The sequence below is a fragment of the Calypte anna genome, chromosome 2, assembly GCF_003957555.1.
Source record: "Calypte anna isolate BGI_N300 chromosome 2, bCalAnn1_v1.p, whole genome shotgun sequence".
In the NCBI taxonomy this organism is placed as follows: Eukaryota; Metazoa; Chordata; class Aves; order Apodiformes; family Trochilidae; genus Calypte; species Calypte anna.
In genome coordinates, this window is record NC_044245.1 from 142,183,541 (window position 1) to 142,204,347 (window position 20,807).

The 20,807-nt window shown below is 38.5% G+C and overlaps 1 protein-coding gene across 1 annotated transcript in view; it reads right to left on the reverse strand.

Moving 5' to 3' along the window:
* Positions 1-20,807, reverse strand: part of ADCY8 (adenylate cyclase 8) — a 125,742-nt gene that overhangs the window by 2,678 nt on the left and 102,257 nt on the right. The window contains 5 exon segments of the mRNA XM_030445296.1: positions 1,637-1,729; positions 8,744-8,890; positions 12,386-12,544; positions 17,144-17,225; positions 20,151-20,329. Coding sequence (XP_030301156.1) covers positions 1,637-1,729; positions 8,744-8,890; positions 12,386-12,544; positions 17,144-17,225; positions 20,151-20,329 — 660 coding nt within the window.

A 20,807-nucleotide genomic window follows, 5' to 3' on the forward strand; every position in this document is an offset into this window, starting at 1 on the left:
AGAGCAGATAGTGGGGCAGAGACTCTCAAGAGTCTAAAGAGACAGTGAACTCCTTAATTGTTTCTCTGAGGGGACAGTGGATTAAGGAACAGCAATGGTTTGGTTCTGATAGCAGTAAGAAGTCATCTCATCTACTCTGAAGGCAGGTAATTTATCAAACAAATTTCTGCTCCATAGGAACCAGACCTTTGGTTCCCTGGGTCATGCAGTCCAGTCTTTTTTCAATTTTCATTATCCTCAATGTTTAATCCTGAACATAAGCATCTCCCTGGCATCACCCTGTTCTGTTCACACCGTGCTCAGTCCTTGTCCTCAGCCTCATTCAGTTCAAGGCATGCCAATGCCCCTCAGCACCTCACACCTTTTTGATGCTGACAAGGTGATATAGACATATGTATGAAGATAAGTATTTATAAAACATACATAAAATTCTCTCTAGGCTATTAGAGAAAACGAATGAGTTAATCAGTCTTGGAAATGCCATAAAGATTTTTTCACTTTGAATTTTTACCCACATGAGGAGTCAAAAGCAGTTAAGAGCTGTGTTACTATGACCAGCTACCTCCCTTGTGTTCAGTCCTCTGCTCATCTCTGTACAGAAGCATTGTGAGTTTGAACAAGCAAAAATCTCATGCATGCCTAGTTCTGTGAAGTCCTAGCTGTCAGAATCACTTGTTACTCTGTAGGTGGGAGATGCTCAGCTAGTTACACTCCACATGTTTTATAATGTATTCCATATAAACAGTGGAAATTTTCTTGTTTATAAAGCTCATGCTAATCTGATTTCTATTTTTCTGACAGTTGTAATCAATGTGGGCAGATCTGATTTGCACACTGTGGTTGATCTGGGGCAGCACAACCTTTTTTGTGGTGTTCTTTCATGGGGAGAGGCTGCAAAGCCAAAGAGCTTTTAGCAACAGCTGATTTCTCCCTGGGTGTAATTTAGGGCTTTGCCTCATTCCTTTGGAGGCCTCACTTTCAGGAATATCCTTGACTGTAATTATGAATGGATTTCTCTCATCTGATTTATCTGAGGTTTATAGCTGTGATTGTGCATGTGTCCTCTGTGGTTAATTTTCCTCCCAGCTTGGTTTCCAGCTCTGCAATGCAGGCAGACTTGGGGCTTTGTGATGTTCTTCAGTTGAACTGAGGAGTCTGCTTTCTTTTTCATGTATAGTTTATCATGCTGCCTGTAGATATGCAGCTACATAATCTGGAAAATGTTTAAATGTAACCTTGCACTTGCAGGGATATGCTGTCAGTAGAACCTCTCTCTTCATAGATAACTGGAAGCTGTCAGCCTGATTCCAGTTTGAGTTACAGTGGTAACTTCAGATTATGTATGAAGGTACAGATAGAGCTGCTCTAGATTCACATCAGTGTGATTGAAAGGAGAGCTTTTTTCTCTTTTATAAACCTAAATTTGAGGAAATAATCCATATGGTTCTTGTTCTGAGCACAAGATGGCATTTCAATTCATGAGGAAGTGCAGCTGTTGTCTGCCAGAAGCCCCAAATGTCTATTATCTTTTAGAAAAATCAGCTCTATGAACAACAGAAAGACAACATAATATTCTCTAATATGAATGGTGGGCCATGCTAAAAGCTTTGCTTTGTAAAGAAGACTGTTCTCTTACCTGCTTTTCAGGTGATAATCCTGACACGGCCATGTATGTGCTGCCAATTGTTTTAATTTTTTCAATATCTTGAAATCTCTCTTCACCTAGTAACTAATAGACATGTTAAAAAACACTGTTACTTCTGTAATTCTTAATGAAAAATGCTTCTACAGACATAAAAATAAATCATTACGCTCATGGTATCTTCCAGTTGGGTTCTGGAGCATACTGAGCTGGGACTCTTTGCAAAATCACAAACAGAATTAAGGCTAAATCCTGTAAAACCATTTGGTAAAACACATAATGAATAAAACAGCCTAACTCAAATACAGGTAAGCCATTCATTTCCCAAGGAATAATCACTGAAAAATATTGGAGACAAACTCGCTGTGTAGGTATGTGTGAATATAAGTAGACCTGATAACTTAAAAATCTTCTGAAATCTCTTTTGGAGGAGCTTAGTATAAAAATTAAGTGCTGCTACAGAAATTATTCAGTGATGAGACCAATGCGTAAGGGAATCCAGTCCCCTTGAAATTACTATTTTAATTATCTTACACAGTTAATGGATAGAGGTAGATGGCTCCAAAAACTTCTATGAGACATCAGTTCCTTCTGTATCCCACACTTCCCTTTGCTTCCTGTCAGGACTAATAATTTAATGTCTATTGGGTCATTTAATCTGCACTTTCATTATGTATTTTGTTATGTATCCAACTTCTGCCAAAAACACAGGGTACCAATGGGAGTGGTAAACATCTGTATTTATTTGGGATAGCAATTAGTGCCAAGTAGGCTTGAAGAATTTGTCAGCTTGAGAACCCACATGCGGAGGAATACATTTAGTTTAGTTACTGAAGCAATGACTAGAGTGGGAGTGACAGTTTGGTCCTTATTCCAAGTCCATATTCACAGTTTATCTGAGATCTCTCCATGAAATAGAAGCCAGAACCTACATTCTTTGAGAGACCTAAGCAGAATTCAGGCTGTGAACTCTATTAATGACAGCAGAACTTGATGTTGAAAATGGGCATGTATCACCTCATCAATAGCCTTTAAAAATGTGAATTGCTGATGTTAATAACAAAAAAACCCCAGAGAAACTTCATGATAAACAGTATGATATCTAATAAATTTGCACATCAGTGCTGTTAGGTAGTTCTGGAAAAAAAAAAGCAAACAGTTCACAGACACAAGGCATTTCATACTTTCAGTTCTAAAGGCTCAACTTAGAATTTGAATGAAAAAAATTCTTGCTGTGGTGAGGTGATAACTTAATGAAGCATTTCTTCCTTTTTTTTAATACAGCATCACAGATTATTTTTCTGACTTGTGGGTTCGAGTTTCCTGTCAATTAAAAACTAAAGAGATTATTTCCTTCAAAGGGAGGAACACACCAAAAGCCTTACATGAAATATCCCTTGCCATTGAAATAACGACAGAGGACATCAGCCACAGCGTTGGGGTCCTGGAAGCTTTGATGCTCATGTGCAGATATTTCACCATCTGTCTCTAATGGGAGGCTGTACAGCATTGTGCTCAGGGAATACAAACCCATATGCTTCATGGCTCCCTTCCAAGTCAGGGAAGTCCAAAAACTTGACCTGCTTCTTGTTTTTCTTCGTACTGGCAGATAAACCCATTATCTCTCTTTTCCTCCTACAAGGGCAGCTCTTCCAACTGCTCTCTTACAGAAAAGGACCATTTCTTGTAGCTCTGCTTTTGTGAGCAGTCTGAGAGCACCAGGTGTGTGGGCAAGGGGAAAAAATGGTCTTGGTTAAAAACAGCCTATATTTTCATTTCCAGATGGCTGCTGGAAGCAACAGCAAGCAGTACAGTAATTTAAAATGTATGATAAATACCTAAAATTATCTTTTTAAGGAAGAAAGAGCCTATTGGCTATGATGCTATATAGAAGAAATAATCTGAAGTTATCTGTTTTCTTCTCATTCATTATCATTTCCAAATCTGTTTTTTCCTGCTTTATCTTATCTGTCAGGTAGCTTCTTTCCTTCTTCAGATAATGGTTTATTTACCAAATACTTTCTTCACAGTATCACAGGATGATGGATTTTGATACTGGGGACAGATACTCCAACTCATTCCTATATCAGCTGCAATTTGTAATAACATTTTAAGTAGGCTTGCTAATTTACCAAGATAGTCCAGGGAACATTTTCAAACACTGGAATGTGGTTGGTATCTGAGAAGAAATTAATGGCTTGATGCTGGAATTAATGTTCAGCCAAGGTTATCTGGAGGTCAGACCCTGGGATGTGCACATTTCATGAATCATGTACAAAGTAGCACAAAAGAGGATGTTCCAGGACAGGGCACACAGTTGCAAAGTAGTCACTGAAGTCTGAAAGCAGGATCCTGCTGTTCTGCAGAAAGTTTTATTTATGAAAACATAATATATGAAAATCTGTTGTGATACCCACTGTGTAAATCACTGCAGGATAAAGAAGATGGAGGAGAAAGAATCCATGAACTAGAAAGCTCTTATTAAAGCGCAAATCCCAACTGTAACATCACTAGGATACATAAATGATTGATCTGGAAAGAATATTAAAATAAAAAAACAAAAAAACAACTCCTTCAAGAGTCATAATTTTCAGAAGAACTGTTCCAATTTATTTATTTTTGGTGCAATATCTCTAAGAATGGGAATTTAGCCCTGTATGTGTATTAAGAGCATAGTTATATAAAAATGGATAATTTTTAAAGTAGATTTTCAATATTCATGTTTATTTTTTGATGTTTGAATCGTTTCTGTCAGTACCTCTGTGCTTGAGTACAAAAGGGAAAATTATATATAGCTGTATATTCTAGATGTCTAATTGAAAATAATAATTTAATTTTTTTAGTTTCAGAAACCAACACCTCTCATTCTGCCTCAGTCAACAGGCAGCCTGGATAATTTGGACTGCAATGGATTTGGAAGTCATCAGGGGAAAAAAAAACTCTGTAAAGACTGTGCTTCAGGAAATGTCAGTCACCTGCTCCTTAAAACCATCATTTGGCCCAGGTTCCCCTAATCCCTAAGAAAGACAAAGCTACAACCTGACTCCTCTGTGGACTCCTACCCCATGCACTTCTTGGTGGCAGGTCCTGTTCCACCATTAAATATTTTTTATTTGACTGGCTTTGACTCTCTAACATAGATCCCTTACCTGGAAAACTAAGTAACAGAACTTGATTCAGTTCTGTAGTAACAAGGAAACTTCACCAAACAGAAGAAAGAAGTAAACCAAGATCTTTCTTGTGCACTTATCACATTTTCTAAACCAAGTCTACTTGTATTTTTACCACTAATTTCATTCTGAAATATTTTCCTGGCTCTATAGAGATAATATTTCTACTACCATTATCTATATAAGATGAAGAGGGGACTCATAGTGTGGAATCTGGTTTGAGATTGGGAACTAATTCACTTTTCTAAACATAGATGCCTTGTGTCATCAGACTTGCTTCCCTGGAAAACCTGCAATGGCTTTCTCCAGAACTGCATGAGTTTTCTGATGGTACAGAATGAGACCTGAAAATCCCTTGTGGGTGTCCCAAGTCACCTAGGGTATCTCATGTGGTATCAGGTACCAATGTCTTACACTCTTGAACGAAGACTTCTACCATTGGGTATTTCTACAGCAGTGTTCACATGATGCTTAGGAGCAAGATTTTCCCATATCTAAAAAATCTGCTCTTCTCTCAAGATGCACATCTACATTTTGCTTCCAGGTCTGTATTGAGACAGCATAAAATCTTGACAAGAAGCATCATGAAAAACAAGGAACATCCTGTAGTGTCCACCAATATTCACACGGAAACATTGCTGGCCCTGAAACATCATATTGGAAATTATTGCTGGTTCCTTTACAGGAATTATTCACTTCAGTTGTTCTGTCTGGCTTATAACTTCACATTGCTCAGACAGAATAAACTAATGGCATCACCATGCTGGAAATAGGTTAGCAGTCATCAGGGGATCACATAATTTCATTTACTACTGCATCAAGACCGTATCTATTATTCAACTAAACATGTCTGAGACAAAAAACAATCCCTAATTAGGTCCTTTATTAATTACAGAGCAGGTGTTAGGGGTCTGAATGTAATATTATGTTGGGGCTTTTGATGAAAAACTTGTCTTCAGTAATCACCAAAACAGCAACGGAGTTTTGTTGTGAAGATTATATGAACGTGCATGACAAAATACCTTAAATTAATTCATAGCAACAGGCTTTGCATTAAGTTTGAGCCATAATAATTTTAATAAGATCTGGAAAGAAAAACAAAACTATTAATCAAGAAGCATGCTGACAGCTGTGCAAGAGCTCAGAAATTAGAAGCAGGTATTAATACCTGTGGGGAAAGCAGTGCAGGAGCTTAGCACTCTGCAGAGTTCTAGTAGGAGATTATTTTTGTTTTCTACTGAAATGCACTGGGATTCATCCCCTATGAATTCTTATATTTTCTAGTAGTAATTTTAGTAACTGATCAATTATATGGATAACCTCACAATTTAATTGTCTCAAGAGTTTGGTAATCTTAACACTAGTCCAGTTTGTATTAACTATCACTCTATGGACACTCATGATGCAGATGCCCAGGATGAGGAAGGATGGAGGTACAACTAAGGCTCTCATCTGGGGTCATATTCACATTCTACCTTCTGTCAAGTGCACAGGTATATGTATTTCAAAAAAAAAAAAAAAAAAAAGAATGCAGGAAAGTTAATTCACCCTTGGTGCCTTTGTTTTCCATTTATCAAATGAAGATAACATAACTTCTATCAAAGAGGCAAATTAAAAATAAATTCCTCAAAACTTGTCAGAGGCTTTAGCTACTTGCTGCTCAGGATGGAAGTAAGAAAAAAAAAGTAAATTTTTTCTAACTTTTTTTCTAATTGGTATGCCTTCTAATTTAATCTTTTTCTCTAGAACCCTTCTCTGAAGCCCTTGAATATATTTTTTCATTTTAAAGCAAAAACCCCCAAACAAAACCTCTAGGCTAGATCCCATAAGAGAGTTAGGTGCTCAAAATAGGGATGAAATAGAACTAACTTACTAAACAAATAAAATAAACAAAGTGGTTCTCAAATTTACATTCTGCTGGAATGAAGATTTCTCTAAACCCTGGAGAGGTAAGAACTCTGCTATTGCTTTATTTTTCTGGAGAAAAGATTTCTGTATGCTTAATCTCTGGACACAATCCTGGTCCAGATGCAAAGACCAAGGATACTTTCTCAGCTTCTCAAGCACTCTACCTTTCACACTCTGATACTGCTTTTTGAGTTGAAAGTGCTAAAAGCAGTAAAAGTGATAAAAGATTTTCTTTTTTCAAACCACAACCCAAGTGGAGTTTTTCCCCTCTCTATTTTAGACAATTGCTTCATGGTTACATAGAATCATAGAATCATAGAATTGGCTGGGTTGGAAGGGACCTCAGAGATCATCAAGTCCAACCCTTTTACCACCGTTGCGGTTGCTAGACTATGGCACTGAGCTCATGTAGGATGCAAGATCCAGATCCAGCTCTCTTTGAGAGAACAAACTGCATCTTTATTTTAAGCTGTCAAGACACTTAGCACCACCAGTTGATACTCAGAATCCTGCAGGTGGTGATACTCTTATCTTTCTAACAAGCAGGATGAATGATGTATTGTCTCAAGCAGTCTGAAGGCCTTGAGAAGAGATGGGAAGTGAGGCTGTAAAGCTTGAGAAGAGACAGCATGAGAAGAGATAAGTCATAAAGTTTGAGAAAAACCAGCTCCTTGACAGGGCCAGGTTGGATACTCCTAATTGAGAGAGATAATTGGCAGAGCAACACCTGGCCAAAACCTGGTTTTTTTGCTGATCCAGCAGATGGTGGACAAGCCACAGTTGGCTAGTGGCTGAGGAGCAGCAAGAAAAGCATGGCACAAAAGGAAAAGACCTTGTAACTTTTTCATGGACCACCATCCCCACTCGCCTTCTTCTCTGCCATGAGATCAAGGGAACATTGCTGGATCTGTGGGTGGTGAATTTCTCTCTCTCTCCCTCTACCTTTGGGTATTGCTTTATTTTTCCTTTTTTTTTCTTTCTATTTTCTTCCCTCTATAGGATTAGGCTAACTACTATGGTTTTAATGCCTACCAGTTCTGTGTACAATAAAATTGTCTAGTTGCACCTGATACTGTGTTATCTTTACTTTCTTCTTGTGGGATTCCAAGAATTTCCATATTTCCAGCCTGTGGAACATGACACATATGCCCCCTCCCCTTCTGTCCAGTTTAGTGTTAATCTTAATTTTCAGAATTCTGAAAAGGATGTATTTTCCTTTGTACTTTCATTTTAAATAACTTCTCTGAAAACCACTACCACGTCCACCTTTTCCCTCCCTTGTTCTCCCTGGACCGTTCCAATCTGGAACACAAATCCAATCTCAGTCCTAAGTAAAGGTGAATCAGATTCTGCTTCTATGACTCAAGGAGCTCAGGAGGGGGTCACACTCCTGAAAACTGCTTCCAGTGTGTAGGTAAAAATTCCTCATGACAGGTAACTGGCCTTACATTTGCAGACTGCCTAGTTTTAAAGTTTTTTTGGTGGTCTGTCCTTCGTCTCTTAATTCCTCTTGTGTTCATTGCAGGACATGATACCATCTGTTTAAGCTTCCTTATTAATTAATTGGTAGAGTGTGCAATACCAAGTATGAAACTTCCTCCTGACTTCCTCTTCACTTTGCAATTTCTACTTGTTTCCACCTGGAAATAGCTACATTTGGGGACTGGCGTTTCTTCTCCTTTCTTCTCCAAAACAGTATTTTGCAGAACTGTTAAAAATATCTTCATCATTCTTCCTTCTATAGAATTGAGGCATGTTCTACTTCTAGATACGCTGGAACAGATTGTGCTTTAATTTATATGTTATTACACTCAATAATTGATTTCAGTCTCTAGGTCATTCAGATCCAAGTTTGGCAAGACAAAGTACTACAAGCAAAATAGATAATTGTTATTGAAGTAAAGAACCCACACAATGATTGGAAGCAGAATAGTCAGTAAATCTGATAATTAAGAATGACATATTTAGTATTTGAGAACTCATTATTTATGAATTATTGGATTTCTTTAGTAGCTGGTATTACCTCATCAAAGTCTGCAATGATTTCATTCAGCAAACGCAGACACTCTACTCCCTGGTTATTCATCTCAGTCTGGGAATAGAAGTCAGCAAATCCAGGAATAGAAGCAAACATCACACCAACAGCATCATAAGACTGAGAGTATAACTCCTAAAAGAGCAATGAAAAAAAATTAGTTGTGGTAATATAGAGAAGAGCATATAACCAGCTGCAATTAAAATAGGTTTTTCTTTTTCCCCATGCATAATACCTTAATATCTGAGGTTAGGATTAGTGTATGAAGTGCTAGCCAAGCTCAACAGCAGGAGCCTGGCAGCTATTGCATTTTTATAATGGATTATATGCAGGGTTTGCTCTTTCTTTGAAAGACTGTTCTTTTTGATTCTGAGGTCAAGGGGATATACCATCAAAAATGAAAGAGAATTTTTCATTTTGATTTATATCGGAAACCATTTGAAGAAATGAGGTATGAATACCAAAGAATCAAAAAACATTAGGCAAATAAAAGGACCAAAATGTTTGTTATTTATCTGTCTCATAAACTGTTTGCAGTTGACAATACATTTCTAAATTAGTTTATTAACATGGATCAGATGGGACCATTTCAAATGTCTAACATGACCTCTTTGTAATGAGTCCTCTCAGCACATTTTCAAGTGGATAATTTATGCATCACACCACTGCAGCTCTTTGCAAGTTTGTTTATTCACAGGTTTTCAGAGCACCCTTACTCTGGTAATCTGTGGTTCTCTTAAGATTTCTATGGAGCCACTTGGTTGCTCAGCTCTGGAAGAGGTTTCTGTTGTTACAGCTTAGAAATAGGGAGAAACAGAAGTGGGGGTGATAATGGAGTTATGGGGGACAGAAAGCAGCTTATAAGGGATGGGACATCAGGATAAAGTATGCTCTGGGATTTACTTCCACTTATGTTATACATATAATTCACTCTGGTACTGAATGACAGATGTATTTATGCACAGGTTCTTGCCATGAATATGTGAAAGTATGGTCTGTTCTTTGAATTCAAACAAATTTTTATCAAGAAAATTAATTTCAACTTTAAAAATGCCAAGGATATAGCCCATCAGCAACTCCCAGTATGCTTTTTAGTGGCTAATACACCACAGACACCTGCATTCTCTTTTGTTTAATTTTTTTCCAGCTTCAGCTTCTGCAGTTTTACCCAATGATGGATCCTTTCATTTCTGCTCTGGGACTTAAATGGAGTAGTTGTTTCTCAATGTCCTTGTTAGTGTGTTTTAGGAAATTTTGTCATTTACATGATATAAGCACTTACTGATGGATGCCATATACATGACGTGAACACCTCAAGCTCCTTTTTTTCCTTCATCCCTAGAAAAGCACCCTGAACCCCTGCCCTGTGCTTTGCTATACTACCTTTTATCTAGACTCTTAAACAATGCATCCTACACTAAAAGTGGCAAAATACTGCTAGTTTGTAAGGACACTGCAAAGCTTTGACTGAGGAAAAAACATGATTGATTCCCTTCCTGTCCTTAAACTTTCTTTCACTGAAGATCATCTGCAGGGACATGAAAGACATACTATAAGGATTCTCCTGTTCCCTTTAATGGGTATAGAAAAAAAAAATACACACGTTAGCTCATGGATGCTCATGGAAAACAAGGCAATTTGTGCTAGGAGAAGCATATATTTACTCAGGCACACTATTTCATCAGATCATGAAGACAGAAAACAACTGTCTGAGCCTTCAGCTACTCAGTTTTTCTATTTTGGTAGAAAGCCTCAAGACAGAAATAATGCATCCATGAGAAAATGCTTACAGTACACATTTGGGAATTCATTTTTTGAGAGCAGAGAAATTAACTTAATGGCTAGACATGAGCTGCAGGATTGATTGTACTGAAATCTGATAGATGTTACAGCCAGCCACCTCGTGCATAAATCATGCCCAAGTACAGTCACTCTGGAAATAGCCTTACAAAAAAACAGTGCTGCTAGAATTGAATTCAGTGGCAAATTACTGAAGAATTATCAGTGATCCATGGGGCATCTGTTTGCTTTTGAAGATTATTATGAATGTGAGTGTATGCAAATGTGTAACAGAGGACACATTCCCTGAAATCCATATTGTAGATATGCCAGAACAAATTCATAGTTAGCACTGGGATCTGCTCTGCTTGCAATAAAGTATTTTAATCTTGTTGCTTTCAAAAAGTAATTTTCCTATGTGTAGGTAAGTTTTTCATGGCAGTTTAATACCCACAGTGTAAAATTTCCCAAGAGGCTGGATTCTAAAGTGACGGCATTAGAAATCACACCTTCAATACAAAAAGATTTCTCATTGTGCAGTCTAATTCATCTGGCTACATCTCTTTCCTATATGTGCAATCAGAAAAGGGTAACCTTAATTCTGTTTAGCTGAAAGATGAATACATATATATCTCAATGCTGCAAACTGAATCTTGCAATACTTGTCACATATTCATTATAAAAGACAATTCCATCATTACTTTAGAAAATTCTAGTTTCATCATACAATAGCCTCTATTCACAGATAATATTATTATTATTAAAGTATTCATCTGCCTTATTCTACCTGAGCAGTAAGTGACTTACTACTGTTTCCTGACGAAAATGCTGGACTTTATCCCTTCAGGAACATCTCTTCAAACTCTGTCTTAAGAGTACCCAGAAACTCCGTTATCAAGCTTCTCTTTGTGTACTACACTTTAGGACCACAGCCACACACAGTTTCTGAAACGGGTATTTTGTTAACTGCCATAAAGAGGTAAATGAGGGGCAATATGTAATGGAAAAAATGTTATCTTGGGTCTGAAGATGTGAGAGGTTCAGGACTACTGCAGCCTGTTGCATTCCTTCCATAAGTAGCAGGGCTGTAATAACACTGCTACAACACTGGGCTATCGAAAGGTTGTACAGGTATTCTGTTAAATTTGTGTAAGTTTTAATGAATTTTTATCATAGACATATAGGTTTGAAGGGACTTCTGGAGGTCATCTAACATAGTTACCACACAAAGAAGGGACAATTACATCAGGCTTTTATGACCTGGTTCAGCTGAGAGCTGAATATATTCAAGATTGAAAATTTCACAACCTCTCTGAGCCCTGCCTGATGCGATGACTTCTTTCCTAGGGATTTTTTTTCCCCTTGTATCTAACTGTGATTTTTCTTCCTTCAACTCATGTCATTGCCTCTTGTAATTCCACTTGCACACTGGGGAAGATTTTGGCTCTATCTTGTCTATAAAAACCCACTAGATATTTGAAGTCAGTGATGAGATCCTCTTTCATCCTTTTGTTTTTAAGTAAATTGATTGGTTGAATTAACTCAGCTTTATCAACCTCTCTTCATTTGTCATATGCCTCTAATCATCTTGTAGCCCTTCACTAGACAGGCTCTAGTAGGTCCATGTGTCTCATACTTGTGAGCCTCAACCTGCAAACACCACTCCAGATCTGGTCCTACACGCGCAGAATTTAAAACAGTTGGGTTTTTTTTTAATGTGGATGAGATACCAAATATTGAAAATATTTGTATAACGAATCCTATCCAGAACTAAGCTGTAAAAAATTCCTAACAGAATTGCATTTCTTTTGCTAATTTGACAAAAGTATCAGAAATAAAACTGTTACGCACTTCGTTATCCCGATCTTTCTCCAGGAAGTGACGGGCGACGTGACTGGGTAAAATATTCCGTAGCATATTTTCATTGTGCTCCCTTAACTCCTTCATTTCATTGATTTCTTCTTTTGCTTGGACACGCCATAGAAAATCCAGCCTTGCTGTATATTCGAGCTGTATTACCAGAAAGATAAAAAAGGCAAAAATAAAACCTGACAAGAGTAGATGCCGTGTGGTGATGCTGGCAGGCTGCTCCTGCCATGTAACTGCCTTCAGTGCTGCTGAAGATCTTTGACTCTGAAAGAATTTGATATCATGGACAGAAAAAGAGAATATTTCTTTTGTCTTTTGTATGGTGAGTTTATCAAAAGTCAAAGGCAAAATAGTATTTGCCACACTACTGCTGTGATGAGTAGCTAAAAAATGTCACAAAATTATTTTCCTTTTAAAAACCTCTTTATTAGATAAGGGAGTTAGCAGATAAGGTTTTGGAAGATACTAGTATAGGTATGAAATAAATATGTTCCTGGTTTCATATGTGTTTTCAAATTTGATGAGGAAATAGTACAAGGGTCATTCTAAACACAGAGAGGGGCAGTTTACTCATTAAGGATGACCATCTTTCAGCAAAACTATATAAAGCAGCCCAACACACTCCCAAAGAGGACTTTCAAATCTGTGACAAGAAACTGAGGTATTTTTACTTTTGGTACATGAAGTTGTTTTTAATTTAAGTCTTTTAAAAATAGAGAAAACCATGCTGTTTGATAGCTCCTTGAGTATTCTGTCCCTCATGGATTTTGGGTCCAGATACTGCAGTCACAATTTAGCACATGGGCAGTGGCAGTGCCTGATAGCAAATTAAATGATTTCAGTGCTGAATGTGTACAGACCAAATGTAGATTCCTGCAGAACACAACTTATACATGTATATACATGTGTATTTTTATAAATGTACATATAAATGTAAATTCATATAGGTTAAAATGGCAACCATCTGCTAGATGGGGAGGGGAACATGTCAAAGCACCATGTGGTCTGTCTGAGAGGCCCATGGGTCAGCACATGGACAACAGCAACACTACTAGAACTTTTAGGTGCATTACGTGGAGGTACATTAAATGGAGAGTTTTAATTGATTTTATGGCAGGTGATACTGTATCTTGCAGAAAGGGTGAATTATTAAGCTATGGCCTTATTGAACATGCTGGAAATACATCTGTCTGCAGGAAGCTGAAAGAGAAAATATATTGTGAAGCTCGAGATGTTCTAACCAGAGATAATAAACACCCACAGAGCAGTGTATAATACCATCAAATAATAGACTTTGCAACTGGGGGAGTCTTCAAATGGTTTGCCAAAGGATGCTTGGGTTAAGGAAGTGGTTGAGGTAGAACTCACCTGCCAAGTGAAAAAAAGTAAAAGGGCAAGCCTGCAGTGGGTGGGAGTGACTTGGAGGGGGTTCAGGCATTATTTAGTGACTCATCTTGTCCACACTTTTTGTCACCAGCAGCAAAGTCTTTCTGAAGAAAATGCAAAGCATCTTGCAAGGGGGGTTGCAGGCTGACTGTGCTCCAGGGAGCTTTCCTTTGTAAAAGCTAAAGGTGAAACTGGCTTAGTATAAACTTCCAAAGCTTTCACGCTTTTAAAAAGTAATTTACGTGTCCTCTGGATGCTATTTTCACCTTTATAAACAGTTAATCTCTTTTCTAGTTCTAATATTTTGATATTGCATCATGTAGCTATTAATTTCCTAAATTAAATCCCCAAATAAGTGTCAGGAAAAAGTATTTTAAAATATTTTTTCAACATTTTTTAGTTTCTTCTCCCCTTTCCTTTTGTTCTAGAAGACAAGGCCTGTAGCATATGATAACTGACTTTTATCTACACTACCTGACTGAGAAGGCAACACTAACTATAATTGTGCAAGGAGTTCTAAATGTATTTTGGAGCAGCAGCTGCTGGTAGATTCTGAGTTTTTGATGGTTCAAAGATTTGTAATAAGAGATTTGCAAAAAAATGTAGTACAGGTTTTGACACCTGATTTTTTTTATGTGTCTGTACAGGAAAATATCGAATTTCTACACCTAGCTCAGAAGAGTAGCAACTAATCTTTACATTTTATATAAAATTATTTTATTTCTTTATAATCACATTTTAATATGAAATTTTTTTCTTGCAAAATAAGTGGACAACTGAGATGACAATGTCTGTTCAGAGATAAAAGGATGTGCTATATATGGGATTTGAAAACAGAAAATTTTAAGATGCTTTGCTGAGTTCTGATATTTTTGAAAATCGACAAAATTATAGGGTTGAGTTTTGGGTTTATTTTTTGATCATATATAGAAACATTTCTGGGCACAGCGGTGCCAATAAAAATGATTGCCTGCAATCAAAACAAGCAATATCCTTTCTTCACTACACTAAAACCCAAATATAGCAGTATAAAGATGTGGCCATAATAGCAAGATAAGGTAAATTCCTTCCTTCCTTCCTTCCTTCCTTCCTTCCTTCCTTCCTTCCTTCCTTCCTTCCTTCCTTTCCTTCCTTCCTTCCTTCCTTCCTTCCTTCCTTTCCTTCCTTCCTTCCTTCCTTCCTTCCTTCCTTCCTTCCTTCCTTCCTTCCTTCCTTCCTTCCTTCCTTCCTTCCTTCCTTCCTTCCTTCCTTCCTTCCTTCCTTCCTTCCTTCCTTCCTTCCTTCCTTCCTTCCTTCCTTCCTTCCTTCCTTCCTTCCTTCCTTCCTTCCTTCCTTCCTTCCTTCCTTCCTTCCTTCCTTCCTTCCTTCCTTCCTTCCTTCCTTCCTTCCTTCCTTCCTTCCTTCCTTCCTCTCCTTCCTTCCTTCCTTCCTCTCCTTCCTCTCCTTCCTCTCCTTCCTCTCCTTCCTCTCCTTCCTCTCCTTCCTTTCCTTCCTTCTTCAATGCTTGCTTTGTACCAAAATGCCCCAGAAGATGCAGAGAAAACCAGCTTGTCAGTCAACACTTGCCTACATCATAACACTCATCTCATGTAGGCAAGATCTATGTTCAGATCTGCAGTCTAAAAGAAACAAGAGTGAATTTTGTCCTCTGTTTTGTAAGGACTCTTTTTAGGTTTAATTGGGGTGGAGAGGGAGTAGGGACTGTGACTGCTGTGGGCAGTTTTATTCCCTCTATACAGCTGCTAAAACCTTCCAATTTAAAGCCATAGCAGACGGTTTCACTTAGGACTAACAAGCTATTTATATTGTGTGCTCTCCCTGGAGATGTATTTCTAGTAAAAGACTCTACATGGTATTGTATTTTGATACTGTTTTAAGGGATAGTTCATGCTCATACAAAATGTTCTACTTAACTCATTAAAAAGATGAGCATATTTTCATCAGAGTAAGTCTAGCCTCAAAATTATCCACAACACTTCTGCCATGTGCTATAAATTTAATAAGCCCAAGCTTAATTTGCAGAAACACTGCTGTCAAATATGTATTACTCATATTGAAAAGATGTGCTTCCAGATGAAATGGAATTTGAATAGGTAATTAGTCTGTTTAGCCTGATGTCATGTAACAGAAACGTAACTATTTTAAATTATGGATTTAACACCAAAGACCCTTGAGATTTATTGGCTGAAGTACACATAAGATTTTAAGAAAGCTCTGAGTCTAAATAGACAGTCCTACAAAACTTCATTTGAAACTAACTTAAAATTCTGGGTGCAAAGTGAGGATTAACTTTAAATCACAGTGGATAAAAAAGAATCATGGAATATCAGCCACCTAGAATGAGGCAATTCTTAAGCTATTCTACTTCAGAATACTTCTGCAGTTTCTGAGAAGCAAGGAAGACTTTATTTGATTCACTGTGCTCTCCATAATTTCAGACTATTAAAGTGAAGTTCTTTTAATGTATGTTTTTGGTTTGTATTCATATAGAGACCCTAAGGTTAACTCTGTAACATGGAATTAAATGATACAAGGAAATATTCCTGGGCACTGATTTTGGATATTGTTAAACTGATAGAGTAGCCCTATGAAGTGTTTGGGAAAGCATGCCAGAGTTGGCAGATTTTAGGGACTGTTTCCATGGGTATTTTGAGTGCAGAAGTGAGTGGAGAAAATACCCTGCTCTAGGTGGATTTTACTCAAAGCATGTTTTGTTTTAAATTTGAATTTATTTTACTTCACTTTTTCTGTACACTGTGTATGGATTCTTGAAATACCTGGATTCTTAGTTCTTCCTTGAGGATATCATCCTTAAAGCTCTGAGATCACCATGTTGTGGTTATGGTCTTAGTACTCATGAAGTACTAAGAAGAAGAGCCCAAAGAAGTTTGTGTTGATGCTTAATAGCAATTTTTCCTTATTTCCTCAAATCTAGTGTTTTTCTTCTATGAACATAATAAGATATTTCATGGGTGTTTTATTATTTATTGTCTGCTATTCCCTTTCTTCTTTTTGGTTTTATGCCTACTCAAGTGCACTGAAGTAGTGAGATGCCACTGGAATTGCATGTGTACCTAAGATAAACAAAGTCACATTTGTTCCTTCAGTTTCTATCAGAAAATGCTATATATAGGTTGGGTATTACTGAATATAATATTGCACATGTTCTTTGAGAATGCTAGGCAGTGTCAGATGTGGATTTTCTTTAATCAGATCCTGCATATGGTTTATTAAATTGTTAAAGGTCATATGCTCAGGTGAATAAAAAGGCAGTTGGTATTTTGAAAGTAATTATTGTCACATCCTGCAATTGCAAGTGATATAGGGAATGGTTAAAACAAATGTTTGCATTACCTGTTGACCATGATAAAATACAGCTAAAAGGAACATTGCCATCAGTAGTAGAGATGCCTCCTTTGTACCCAGGAAGTCTGTGCTGGAAAAAAAATCCAAAGTAAAATACAATTATTGATTTGTTTGTGTTGTAATTGTTCAGAAGTTTCATTACATAAAGAACCCCGGTAGTCTTTGGTTTTCTTTAAAAACTCCCTGTATTTGAAAATTTAACTTAACAATAATTGAAGAGAACAGGAGTGCAATTAGAGTGCTCCCTGCTTGCAGAAAAATTTATTAATTATCTAAATTGTACTTTACTGTAGGTGGGCAGAGGGTGATGAACTTTCTCAAATGTGACATACAAGCTGTGAGCTAATAATTCTCTTTTCATGGGAGCTTGGTAAACAACCATGAACATCTCGGCCCCTGTGGAGTGCAGGGTGTGGGATCTGCATGAGGTAAGGTTGAGGCTGGAGCTGGGAAAGCAAAACTTCCAAATTGTCCAAGTAGAAGCCCAGTGAATGGGCTAGAGATAAAAGATGGACCCCAAGAGAGAGGCAGGGTCTTTCATCTGGGCCAAAGCAGCCCAAGACATATAGAGCCCACAAAATAAAGCCCAGAGAGTGGTGATCAATGGCACAGAGTCCATCTGGAGACCTGTGACTAGTGGAGTCCCCCCAAAGACCAGTCCTGTTCAGCATCTTTATCAATGACCTTGATGATGGGACAGAATGTCTTCTCAGCAATTTTGCCAAAGACACAAAACTGGAAGGAGTGTCTGACAGAAGGCTGTGCTATAGAGGGACCTAGACAGGCTGGAGAGCTGGGCAGGGAAAAATTTAATAATTACAACAAGGGCAAATGTAGAGTCTTACATCTGGGTTGGAAGAACCTCAAATACCAGTACAGGTTGGAGGCTGAGGACTTGTAGAGCAGTGAAGGGGAAAGGGACCTGGGGGTGCTGGTGGATGGAAGGATGACCATGAGCCAGCAATATGCGCTGGTGACCAAGAAGGCCAATGGCATCCTGGGGTGCATTAGAAGGGGGGTGGTTAGTAGGTTGAGAGAGGTTTTCCTTGCCCTCTACTCTACCCTGGTGAGGCCACATCTGGAATATTGTGTCCAGTCCTGGGACCCTCAGTTCCAGAAGGACAGGGAACTGCTTGAAAGAGTCCAGTGCAGAGAGACCAAGATGATGAAGGGAGTGGAACATCTCCCTATGAGGAAAGGCTGAGGGAGCTGGGGCTCTTCAGTTTGGAGAAGAATGAGGGGTGACTTCTTCAATGTATATAAATATATAAAGGGAGAGAGCCAGGGGAATGTTGCCAGGCCCTTCTCAAAGAGGGCACGGTCCTAAGTTGTGCCAGGGGAGGTTTAGATTGGACATTAGAAAGAATTTCTTTACTGAGAGGGTGGTCAGACATTGGAATGGACTGCCCCGGGAAGTAGTGGATTCTCCATCCCTTGAGATATTTAAAAAGAGACTGAGTGTGGCACTCAGTGCCATGATCTAGTAACTGCAGCAGTAGTGGTTCAAGGGTTGGACTTGATGATCTCTGAGGTCCCTTCCAACCCAGCCAATTCTATGATTCTATGATTCTAATTATGCCCAATGACTGGACAAGAGGCAATGGATATAAACTTGAGCATAGGAGGTTCCATATAAATACGAGGAAAAATTTTTTTACTGTGAGGGTGACAAAGCACTGGAACAGACTGCCCAGAGAGATTGTGGACTCTCCATCTCCAGAGACACTTAAACCCCTCTGAATGCAGTCCTACATGGCCTCCTGTAGGTGCCTCTGCTCTGGCAGGGGATACTGGACTCGGTCATCTTTTGAGGTCCCTTCCAGCCCCTAAGTTTCTGTGATCCTTTGTGACATGAATGCAGTCTGCGGGAGGACACATTGGAGAGCAGCAATGTGGAAAAAGACCTGAGAGTACCAGTGGATCAAAAGCTGGACATGAGCCACCAATGTGCAATTGCAGCCCAGAAGGCCAACCACATCCTGGGCTGCATCAAAAGAATTGTGGCCAGCAGATCAAGAGAGGGGATTCTGCTCCTTCACTCTGAACTGGTGAGACCTCACCTAGAATACTGTGTCCAGCTCTGGAGCCCTCAACACAAGAAGGAAGTGGAGCTGTTGGAGCATGTCCAGTGGAAGGTCGTAAAAATGATCAGGGGACTGGAGCACCTATCCTGTGAAGACAGGCTGTGGAGTTCAGGCTGTTCTCCCTGGAGAAGGCTCCAGGGGGACCCAATAGTGGCTATCCAATACCTGATGGGGGCCTACAGGAAAGCCAGGGAGGAAATTTTAACAAGGGCTTGTAGTGAGAGGACAAGATTTTAAACTGGAAGAGGGGAGATTCAGGTTAGAGATTAGGGGGAAATTCTTTAGTGTGAGGGTGGTGAGACACTGGAACAGGTTGTACAGGGAAGTTGTAGAAGCCTTTTGGATGCGTTTAAGGCCAGGTAGGATGGGGCTTTGAGCCACCTGATCTAGTGGAAGGTGTCCCTGCCCACACAGGGGGGTTGGAACTAGATGATATTTAATGTCCTTTCCAACTCTAACAATTCTATGATTTTATGTTATCTTTCACAGCTACATGTTATGGTTAGAAATGTATGCAGTAAAAACCCTGCCCCTAAAAAATAAATTGGTCACTCCTGTTTTCTTCAACTGAGGTGCGTTTCAGTCAGTATCTCTGGTGTTTTCAAGAACAGAAGCAACCAATGTATATGGACATTAATCTTATTTTTAGCAACATGGATAGACCATGAGAGATATAAGCAGTAAACTATTTAAATGTCTTTATGATTTGAATGTATTTAAATGTCCTCATGAAATGAGCATTTTAATAAAAGGACCTGAGATGGAATCATCTCATAAATCTTTCTGAATTATTCATTGCATCTTGCAATCTTCATTTCATACATAACGGTGGTGCTGTCCAGTGCACACATACTCTGGCAAGACTTGACCCATTACCTTACTGAAAGCAGCTCCTAAAGGGAGATGTAAACACTTACTCTCCATTGTGGTTAAAGTTGTCATATTGCAGAAAAAGGGAAGCATAAATGGTCTCAGTCAGCAGAGAATAGATTGCAATCATGATGAGAAGTACTGCCAGCTTCAGGACAGAGTTGAGACGGAGAAAGACTGCACAAGTCACCATTGCCAGCACACCAGTGAAGACAAAATACTGAACAGAAAACAGCAGTGGTTACTTTTGGCAACCAGTGACTACATATTCACTCCATAAATATCTACATAGATGATCAAGTGATCAGAAGTATAAAAAATACTGCACTGAATTTCACTTCTCAGATAAGTCATCTTGAGGTACAGGGCACTTTAAAAATAGGACTTTTGCTAAAATAGAATGTGAAATTACAAATTCACTGTTTTTCATGACACCTGCCTCTTAGCAGAAATTCTCATGGGAACCTTATGGCATTTCATTGTATTAGAATGGCAAGGACAACCTTTAGAGTAAAAAGGAAAGATGCTGCATGTAGTAGTTTGGTAATGAAAAGTCAACTGAGAGAAAATAATTTATATTTTCTTGGACTCTGAAGACCCATGTTAATTAGGATGAGAGAATCACAGTCCTACCTTAATCCCTCTCACATGCTACTTGAACAGAGAATAAAGACACAAGATGTGTTCCCCTCCCTTCC